Source organism: Platichthys flesus, chromosome 13, assembly GCF_949316205.1.
Source record: "Platichthys flesus chromosome 13, fPlaFle2.1, whole genome shotgun sequence".
Taxonomy (NCBI): domain Eukaryota; kingdom Metazoa; phylum Chordata; class Actinopteri; order Pleuronectiformes; family Pleuronectidae; genus Platichthys; species Platichthys flesus.
The window spans coordinates 401,383-412,500 of NC_084957.1; the positions used below are offsets into that span (position 1 = coordinate 401,383).

At 43.3% G+C, this 11,118-nt stretch overlaps 1 protein-coding gene across 1 annotated transcript in view; it reads left to right on the plus strand.

The window, feature by feature from the left end:
• The first annotated feature begins 4,279 nt into the window (after positions 1–4,279).
• Positions 4,280–11,118, plus strand: part of LOC133967011 (thrombospondin-type laminin G domain and EAR repeat-containing protein-like) — a 13,989-nt gene continuing 7,150 nt past the window's right edge. Inside the window, exons 1-9 of the mRNA XM_062402169.1 lie at positions 4,280–4,361; positions 8,003–8,067; positions 8,188–8,340; positions 8,415–8,647; positions 9,077–9,167; positions 9,248–9,401; positions 10,343–10,474; positions 10,720–10,837; positions 10,910–11,024. Coding sequence (XP_062258153.1) covers positions 4,280–4,361; positions 8,003–8,067; positions 8,188–8,340; positions 8,415–8,647; positions 9,077–9,167; positions 9,248–9,401; positions 10,343–10,474; positions 10,720–10,837; positions 10,910–11,024 — 1,143 coding nt within the window. The remainder of the gene's footprint in view (positions 4,362–8,002; positions 8,068–8,187; positions 8,341–8,414; positions 8,648–9,076; positions 9,168–9,247; positions 9,402–10,342; positions 10,475–10,719; positions 10,838–10,909; positions 11,025–11,118) is intronic.

Here is an 11,118-nt window from a genome sequence, read left to right on the forward strand (position 1 = left end):
CAGAGCCGGGAGAAGTTCCTAATCCACTCTGGATTCAATCTGGATTCAAATATGAGTTGTTAGAAACAAACAAGAGTCAGGACCAATCAGGGCCTAGTTTACTGATCACCTGTGACACAATTAGGTCGTTAGTTTAATCACGTCATCGCACTTTTAGAAACTCAACTCAAAAACAGAACAAGGGTCGAAGGCATCGATACAGAATCCTGTCAGACCTCAGCCTGATGCGTCACATGGAAACTGAATCAACCAGAACTTGTGATCTTTATTGGTACATTTTCAATTTAAAACAGACACGTGGTTAAAATGTCAAACATCAACCGACAGTTTTAAAAGTGAAAAACCTTCAGAACAAGATGACGTCACATCGGTTTGTACTAACTAAGCTTGTCAGCTTGTTCCGGGTCCAGTTCACATCCTCCAGGCCACTTCGACCCGGAGTCCACAGCCGGGATCAGAATCTGCTGCTCCCTCCAAACAGGTTTACACCTCAAGTGGTTTGCTGTGGTGTATTTTGAAGTATACATTTAAAAGATATCAAAATAGAAAACCAAATTCAATATAAAATACACTATAAGCAGCAGTCTGGAGCTCCAGCTGCTGAACCCTGACTGAGCCACACAGACACACACACACTCACACCTGCTGGTATGAGCAGGAAGTGTGTGTCTGCTCCACTTCCTTCAGAAGCACTTGTGGGATCTTATCTGTGTTTGGATGTTTCTCTTCTTATCGTTGATCCTCTGAAGAAACTTCAGCATCAAGTTTCCGTCTCAGTGGAACTTTGAGCAGCTGAAGTTTATCTCCTCATCAAAGAGTTGTCGTGTCTCAGCCTGAAGCTGCCCCTCATGTGGGATCTGGTCACTGACATCTACTGGCATTTCTTCTGATCAACTGGGATTGTCTTTGGTCTATCATGGTTTAATGAGATCTTAATGGGATCTTTAATGGTTTAATGTGATCTGCTCAGATCCTCTGGGATCGATTTGGATCTACTGCGGTCCCGTGTGATGGTCCCTGATCTGTGGGATCTACTGTTCCTTCTTTAATTCTGCTTAGTATTGCTTTTAATTAGTGGATGAAAAAAAATACATTATTAATCACAAACACGTTGAATAAATGATAATCATACTGTTACTTCAAAAGGATTTTTAAAGAAGTATTTTGTGTCTCTGTTAAAGTCCTCCAGAAGGAAGGTCTCTGGGTTCGTGTCTCTGTCGGACGCAGACTCAGGTTTAAACCTGGATTACTTCACTTGAGTCTGTTCAGATCAGTTGATCCAGTTTAATGACTCAGTCAACAGAGCGTCTCCTCACGGTCTCTACAGGAGCCCGGAGCAGACACACCTTCTGTCACCTGAAGGCCAACGTCTGCTCTTCACCTTCACATCGATCCTGTCAACAAGAGAATGTGTTGTCAAGGGTTTGTGATGTGACCCTCAGGTTCCTCGTGTTCCTCAGGTTCCTCAGGTTCCTCATTTTCCTCAGGTTCCTCATTTTCCTCAGGTTCCTCAGGGGACCTCTGAGGGGTCCGAGCCCCCTACTGAGAACATACCAAAGCAAACCAAAGTAAAAGTACTCTGATACTTTTATTGAGTATAGTATCCGCTTCCTTTGCTGTAGGGTGGACTCAAGGATACAGTCTGTGATGTCATGACGTGGGCGGGTAGGAGGCGGAGCTCTGCCTCACCTGGGGAATTCCTCTGTTGTGATGAGCAGCACCTGAAACACAGACCTGAGATCAGTCAGCTCTGCTTCTCTTTATCTGTCCTCTGATCATCCTTCTTCTTCTCTTGTTTCATGTCTCAGATCAGACGTCAGTTTATCAAAGCTTCAGTGAACCTGGTGTTTAAACAACATCTGCACCGACGTTAACATCTCACACGTCCATCACCTCATTTACACACGAGTCCAGCTTCACCTCATCGGACTCATGTGGTTTTATTGTTCATTCTGAACTCGTCAGATTTAAACTGATGTTAATTATATCTACGTTAATTTTTTCATGACTGAAAATAGAAATGTTCTATCACAAATTTAACTTGAATCTAATTTATTTGGAGTCTGAGACAATGAGGTCACATTGTAGAAAACGTTTTCGTTTGTGTTACAGACTTTAAATAAAGACGACGACACGTCTCCACAAAGGAAGCTAAAATATCTCTAAAACAAACACTGCCATCTTGTGGTTATGAATTCATCTGCAGTCAGAGTCTGTACAGTAGTGATCGCGGAGTGGAGCTGTGGTCTTGAGGTCCCGCCCATACATGCTCTCAACCAATCATCAGTCAGCCTCAGCTGTCAATCATAAGCAAACTGATCAAAAACACAAACATCAGTGAGATAAGAACATCATCTTTGACAAACGTTTATTTAATGACTACTTAGATTTTTCACTTCGGTCCATGTCCCATCTGCTGACATGGAGGAGGGTTTATGACCTGTACTGCAGCCAGCCACCAGGGGGCTTCATGTTGTGACGTCTTTTAATCTGACAATGATTTCATCTTATCACCACCATCTCTGTCATTTCAAACCAAGGTGGACACTGTGGACATTGTTTATTCTTCTGTCGTCCACTTGGAGGACACGTTTTCCTGTCTCTGTCTCTGTCTCTGTCTCTCTCTCTCTATCTCCAGCTCCTCCCAGTCTAAAGTTGGGCGAGCCAGTCTCACCTGCAGCTTCTCTCTCTCTCTCTCTCTCTCTCTCTCTCTCTCTCTCTCTCTCTCTCTCTCTATCTCTCAAGCTCCTCCCAGTCATTTATATTTGAATGTTGGGCGAGCGAGCCAGTCTCACCTGCAGGTAAACTCTCTCTCTCTCTCTCTCTCTCTCTCTCTCTCTCTCTCTCTCTCTCTTTCTCTCGTCACAGAGGAAACGACTGAACGTTTGGATTTGAGACAGAAAGAGGAGGAAGAGAAGGAAACATCCTGAATCGTCTAGAGAGGACGTTTCAGTGTGAAGCAGGAGAACCAGAGGACAGGTGGCGTCTGGAGGAAGATGGAGAATCTTCTAGAACCAATTAGACCAATTGTGACGTCTTCATGGTTTGAAAGATAATTTTTTTAATAACTGACATTGGTTTGAAGACAAGGACGAGAAAACCTGTGTGCAAATTCTTTACTTTGTTTTTACTTTGAAAAATTCGAATGATTTTTCTTTTTCTGTGATCTTGGAAGAAAATGAAAAGAACGAGAGGAGACGTGTGAAAGTCAAGTTAAGAGACGACTTCTCTTCAGGAATTTAAAGAATCAACAACAAACTGAACTTTCTAAACATTTCATGATTTCATGGTTTTCATGGATTGATCTGAAGAGTCCATGAAGACGCGTCCATGAGTCCATGATTTGGAGAAGACGTCTCTGAGGTGTTTCAGTTCAAGAGGAGGACCATGTCTTGAGAAGCTTAAGGTCTTTGTTCAGACCAGATCCAGGACCATACCTGGACCCAGACTGGATTCACCTTTGACCTCAGGTTTGGTTTTCTAATTTTTATTTTCCTTGTGAGGTCAAAGGTATCGACTCAGCCACCACGTCTCGTCTTCATGTAGAGCCGCGCTATTGGTCGATTCATCAAAGAGTGAAGTGACAGAACATGAGTCTGAAACTTTTTGAATCATCGTTTCTGACTTTTCAAAGAAAAAGACCAGAAATTCAGTTTCCAGCTTCTTAGAGGTGATGAATGTTTTTAAACTGAAGACAAACTGAACGTTTCTTGTTTTTATTGACTTTGACTCTTTGACTCTTTGACTCTTTGACTCTATGACTCTTTGACTCTTTGACTCTTTGACTCATTGATTAAATGTTGATTAAAGTCGTTCCATTAGAATATCTAAATATTCTGAATATGATACGAAGGTTGCAGATTTAAAGAACACAACAGAAACACAGCTCAAAGTAACAAACTGTGAGTCACTAACCTTTAACTAAACAAGTAAATACAGAGTTCTTTGGCTTAGCATAAACCGCTCCTACGCGTTCTATTTAAATTCTTCTAACTGAAACGTGTCATATACAGTGACTCTACAGGCAGCAGCAGAAGGTCACAGGTCACATTCAGCATGCAGCATGGGGATCGAACCACCCAAACTCGGGTTAGAGGACGACCCGCTCATGTTCTTCTTCTTTTTCAGACGTTTCAATCGTAACTTTGATGTCCTGACGCGGGTCGTCTTCATCTGCCTCTCGGACCCATTCCTCAGTCCAACAGGAAAATGGCGGCAGCTCAAGACGCAGACCTCTGAGGAGGAATCGAACCCTCGCTGTTGACGGTGCGCAGGCGTGATGTTGGCGTGCTGCTCCTTGCTGCTCACCTGGGTGCTGGTCGCCACCAGAGTCCAAAGCCAAAGCTGGAGACCCTGCACAGGTAGGGTCCGTCCTCTACTTCCTGTCTGTCCCCAGAGACTCAGAATATGTTAGCTTACCACTAAGACTCTCAGCCCCATCAAAGCCCAGAATTTAAACTGGTTTCCATCAAAACCTCCTGGTGGTTGTAAACAGCTGTAGTTTACAGGAGCAGGCGAGAGCTTCCAGCTCATTGGTTCCTCACAGGACCGAGAGGATCATGCATAGTGTTAGCATCCCAAAGCTAATTTGTAAGCTGGACCAAAGTACCAAAGTACAAAGATTCATGTGTTAAAACAGCTAGTATCACAAGCTAGCTAACGGCTAACTTTAAACGTGTGCAGCTTTACAGATGGTTGAGCTCCTTTCACCAAAACCTCGGATTCACACCATGGAAAAGAAATGGAAATAAAAAGGAGGCTTTTTGGTTTTAGCATTTATGCTAATTGTTCACAGCACCTGTACAGAAACTACACATCTGCCACTTTTACAAACATCTGGTTCAAATGAATTTAACATGACGCCTGATTCATGGTGTTGTTGAACGTCATGAGGGCCCAGGTGGAGCTGATGGTGAGCGCCCTCTGCTGGATGCAGGCCAACTACTTCAGACGCTGCTGATTCACTTAATTCGTACACAGTTTTACGATGTGACCTTTCCCCTCGTTTGAGTTGATTTTTGAATGTGAATAGAAAGGGACAGAGTCCGATTGACTGCTTCTTCTTCTGGTGAAACGTCTCCAGCTCTCAAACGTTTCTCTGCTGCTTTGTGCTTACGGGTTTTTTGTGTCTTTGAAATGTGAGATTTTTTTTTATGTCCATGTCGTCCCCTCCCTCCATTCATCCTCCATTCATCCTCCATTCATCTTCCATTGATCCTGCTGTTTCCACTAAACACACACACAGAGCCTCAGAGGAGCTTAAAGGGGAATTCCATCTAAACATGTCGTTGACCTGTTGCCCTCAGTGAAGAAACATTTCACCTGCTCACGTCTAGTTTCTGTACATTACTCAAACTGAACAGAGACAGACTCAAGCTGACGTCACAGGGAAAATCACCAGCTTCTTACATTTACCTTCAAAAATACAACTTTCTATCAACATCATGTTTCTGCATCAATGCACCAGGACGTAGAGCTGAAACTCAAGTTGGTTTTATTGGTAGATGAAGCCTCAGATAGAACCACATAAGATAGATTTACATCTGATCACAGCCTGTTCTGCTTGTATCTATCTCACTCTGATTATTATTATTATTACATGTCATTTAGCTGACGCTTTTGTCCAAAGCGACTTACAATTAGTACACCCAACATTCATGAGGGGCCATTTCGGGGTTCAGTATCTTGCCAAGGACACTTCGGCATGCAGATGGGAGAGAGTGGGGTTTGAACCGGCAACCTTCTTGTTGGAGAACCACCACTCTAACCACTAGGCCACACCGCCCACTATGTCTCATATCACTCTTATCTATCACTCTTATCTATCACTATTATCTATCACTCTTATCTATCTCACTCTTATCTATCACTCTTATCTATCACTCTTATCTATCTCACTCTTATCTATCACTCTGATCTATCTCACTCTTATCTATCACTCCTATCTATCACTCTTATCTTATCTATCTCACTATTATCTATCACTCTTATCTATCTCACTCTGATCTATCTCACTCTTATCTATCACTCTTATCTATCTCACTCTGATCTATCTCACTCTTATCTATCACTCTTATCTATCACTCTTATCTATCTCACTCTTATCTATCACTCTGATCTATCTCACTCTTATCTATCACTCCTATCTATCACTCTTATCTTATCTATCTCACTATTATCTATCACTCTTATCTATCTCACTCTTATCTATCACTCTTATCTATCACTCTTATCTATCACTCTTATCTATCACTCATATCTATCACTCTTATCTATCACTCCTATCTATCACTCTTATCTATCACTCTTATCTATCTCACTCTTATCTATCTCACTCTGATCTATCTCACTCTTATCTATCACTCTTATCTATCTCACTCTTATCTATCACTCTTATCTATCTCACTCTGATCTATCTCACTCTTATCTATCACTCTTATCTATCACTCTTATCTATCTCACTCTTATCTATCACTCTGATCTATCTCACTCTTATCTATCACTCCTATCTATCACTCTTATCTTATCTATCTCACTCTGATCTATCACTCTGATCTATCACTCTGATCTATCTCACTCTTATCTATCACTCCTATCTATCACTCTTATCTTATCTATCTCACTCTGATCTATCACTCTGATCTATCACTCTGATCTATCACTCTTATCCATCTCACTCTTATCTATCACTCTTATCTATCACTCTTATCTATCACTCTGATCTATCACTCTGATCTATCACTCTTATCTATCACTCTGATCTATCACTCTTATCCATCTCACTCTTATCTATCACTCTTATCTATCACTCTTATCTATCACTCTGATCTATCACTCTTATCCATCTCACTCTTATCTATCACTCTTATCTATCACTCTTATCTATCACTCTGATCTATCACTCTGATCTATCACTCTGATCTATCACTCTTATCTATCACTCTGATCTATCACTCTTATCCATCTCACTCTTATCTATCACTCTTATCTATCACTCTTATCTATCACTCTGATCTATCACTCTTATCTATCACTCTGATCTATCACTCTTATCCATCTCACTCTTATCTATCACTCTTATCTATCACTCTTATCTATCACTCTGATCTATCACTCTTATCCATCTCACTCTTATCTATCACTCTTATCTATCACTCTTATCTATCACTCTGATCTATCACTCTTATCTATCACTCTTATCTATCACTCTGATCTATCACTCTTATCCATCTCACTCTTATCTATCACTCTTATCTATCACTCTTATCTATCACTCTGATCTATCACTCTTATCTATCACTCTTATCTATCACTCTGATCTATCACTCTTATCCATCTCACTCTTATCTATCACTCTTATCTATCACTCTTATCTATCACTCTTATCTATCACTCTGATCTATCACTCTTATCCATCTCACTCTAATCTATCACTCTTATCTATCACTCTTATCTATCACTCTGATCTATCACTCTTATCTATCACTCTTATCTATCACTCTGATCTATCACTCTTATCCATCTCACTCTTATCTATCACTCTTATCTATCTCACTCTTATCTATCACTCTTATCTATCACTCTTATCTATCACTCTGATCTATCACTCTTATCTATCACTCTTATCTATCACTCTGATCTATCACTCTTATCCATCTCACTCTTATCTATCACTCTTATCTATCACTCTTATCTATCACTCTGATCTATCACTCTTATCCATCTCACTCTTATCTATCACTCTTATCTATCACTCTTATCTATCACTCTTATCTATCACTCTGATCTATCACTCTGATCCATCTCACTCTTGTGTACAGTCCCACATGTCAGATTTTCTCAGTTCAAATTCGTAGTTTTTCTGATTCTGCTGAATTAAAATCAAAAGGCGATAATCAGAAATGGAATAATTTGTTTCCGCTTCGTCTCTCGTTCAGATTAACTTCTGACTTTCCCTCATCTGATTCAAACAGTGAAATGAGACAATGTGATTCGTCCTCAGACCTGCTGCCTCTCGACCTGCTGGCCAGAGCCCTGCCACGCCCAGGACAAGCCCCGCCCACACAGGTAGGACACAGGTGGGAGGGAATGAGGAGCGATGGATGAAAAATGAAGGTATGAATGTACAAACAGATTATTGACCACAGACCACATGGTGGTAGATAAACAGAGGATTTGACTGATCAGGTGCAGATGGTCCAGTCCAGAGGGTCCAGAGGTCTCCGATTGGCTGGTGCCACGCTGAGTTTTCCAGCCTCACAAATCTTCACCAACTGTGACTACTTCCCCGCTGAATTCTCATTGGTCGCCACCATCAAGATCCCAAGACTTAGACAGAAGGTGAACCAGTAGAATTGAATCAAAGCAGATCTGGGCCGACTCCTTCTGGTCTCACTTGTTCTCCCTGTTTTCAGAGGAACCAGTACCTCTTCTCTGCGGTGGACGAGAGCTCTGATTTGCTGTTACTGGGTCTACGTGTCTCTGAGAACCGCCTCCACTTCATGACGACATCCTCTGGTGCTGGTGGGCGGGGCCGGCTGAGCTTTAAAAATGTGGGGTTGGACGATAACCGCTGGCACACCGTGGTGCTGGCCATCACCGGACCGTACGCCACACTGACTGTGGACTGTGGACTTCCTCTGGAGCTGTGAGTCACACCAGACCTCAGACCAGTCCAGACCAGTTCAGTTTAACTCACCATGGATGAGCTGGGTTCTGCTCGGTTTAGCCTGGTTCACTTAATTTGAGACTGGTTCAGTTTATGCCAGTTTATAATTCAATCTGGTTCAAGCGAGTCCACTTTGAAAACCATGGTCCTGTTCACCTGGTTCTGTTGAACTCTGCATGACTGACTTCAGACTGGGTTCCTCTAGGAGCTGAGTTCAGTGGGGCTCAGTTTAGTTTAAACTAGTTGGCTTCAGTTCAGCGTGGTTCAGCCTGCTCTGGTCTTAACTGGTCTGAACTGGTCTGTTACTAGTCTTTTCAGCATCAGCGAGCAGCTTTTGATTCAGCGGTTCTAGATATTTACCAGTGTGACGACTCAGACTGGTGCGTGAACTAGCTTCCTGTCTCCCAGTAAACAGGTCCAGTCGTTTCCCGGTGCTCTGAGCACCAGAGGGGCCCGGTTCTTTGTGGGCAGCAGGAGACGGGGGAGGGGACGTTTCTCTGTGAGTATCTGATCAGGATCAGGACTTCAGGATCAGGACTTCAAGGTTCTGCGTCTTCTCACTGGCCGATCTGTGTTCAGGGTCTACTGCGTCAGCTGGTCCTACTTCCTGGATCTGATGCCACGGCCAGACTGTGTCCGACCTCTGACCCCAGTCTGGCCGAGCTGTCTGTCCCTCAGATCCTCAAGTCCACCCCTCTCCAGCCAGACCACCAGGGACCTGCTTACCCGTACGGTGAGGAGGGGGGGGGGGGGTGTTAACCGTTAGATCATCAGTTTACATATAATACTGTTAATAATGTTTTAAACATTCTCTTTTGATTCTTCACATGATGTTTCTTTCTAGCTGTTGTTCTTCATGGTCCTGGTTAGTGTGTGTCTGTGTGTCTGTGTGTGTCTGTGGTTGTGTGGACTGTAAACATCAAGCTGTGATGGTTTCAGTGATTCAGTAACACAAGCTGCAAAATGGATGGAAAATCTGCTTCTTTCTTCTGTTGGTGATTGACAGGCCTCTAAGCTGTGTGTGTGTGTGTGTGTGTGTTTGTGTGTGTGTGTGTCTGTGTGTTTGTGTGTGTGTGTGCTTGTGTGTGCGTGTATGTTTGTATGTGTGCGTGTGTGTGTATGCGTGTGTGTGTGCTTGTGTGTGCGTGTATGTTTGTATGTGTGCGTGTGTGTGTATGCGTGTGTGTGTATGCGTGTGTGTGTGTGTAGCAGTTTGTTTGACAATCTGGAGTTGGATGTGTGTTTCTATGATAACAGTGTGAGGTCGACTGTGTGTGTTTGTGTTCTTGTCTCAGTTTCTCATTCACGTCAGTACAGAGGTCGTTTATCATATCTTAGTTTAGCTTAGCATAAAAATTTAATTAGATTTTTACTTGTCCTCTCTCTCTCTCTTTCTCTCTCTCTCTCTCTCTCTCTCTCTCTCTCTCTCTCTCTCTCTCTCCTCTTCTCTATCTACCTCTCCTCCCATTCCCATTTTTCTCTGCTAACCAGCTGATCAAGGCAGATGTGTTGTGTTTAGCTGTGTTGTGTTGTGTTGTGTTGAGTTGGTTGAGTTAGGCTGAGTGTTGTCTTTTGTAGTGATGTTAAAGTTCAGCTGTGTATCTGTGCCCTCAGGATGGTTCAGTCTCTGTGTGTTATCACAGTGATGCTGACTGTTTCCTGTTTGTTTTCCAGGGGTCGAGGCCACAGTGACTCTGGGAAATCGTCCCGTGTGTTCGAGAGCAGAACAAGGTCAGCTGTGGTTCAACGCTCAGAGAAAAGGTCTGTTCATTTGTGACGGACTCACCTGGAGGACACTGCTGCAGAGTGAGTCCATCACAGACACACATTCTGCTCATCTTCACGTTTTTCATGCTCTAATGAAAACATCGCTGCAGCTCCTCTTTTCAGCCTCTGTCTCTTAAGCTTGGGACGGCCTCTCACTACCTGACTTTTGAGGGGGCGGGGCCAATCAGCCGATTGTCTAGGGGCGGAGTTCCCTTAACCACCGAGTTTGGCTTTTTAACATTGACATTCACCATAAACTCGTTCATGTCTCGTGTGGTGTGCAGATCCGGAGCGTCTGGACTACGTGGAGGATTATCAGGATCTCTACACCAGATCAGAAACCTTCGACGTGGAGCTCTTCTCCATCCCATCTGAAGGCCTGTTCATGGCTGCAGCCAACAGGTACTGAAACACACCTCAGGCCCTGTAGTGTCTTCTGCATCTCCATGGTCATCCTCACGCCTCCTCCCACAGGGACTCTCTGTCCGGGTCCAGCTTGTACAAGTGGAGAAACGGTTCGTTCCAGCTCTACCAGAACATGAGCACCCAGGAGGCTCGAGCCTGGAAACACTTCACTGTGGACGACAAGGTGAGGAGCTGATTCAAACACCGACTGTTCCAACCGATTATTACTAACATGTGTTAACAGTTTGTGTATCACACGTGAACAACAGAGCAGGAGG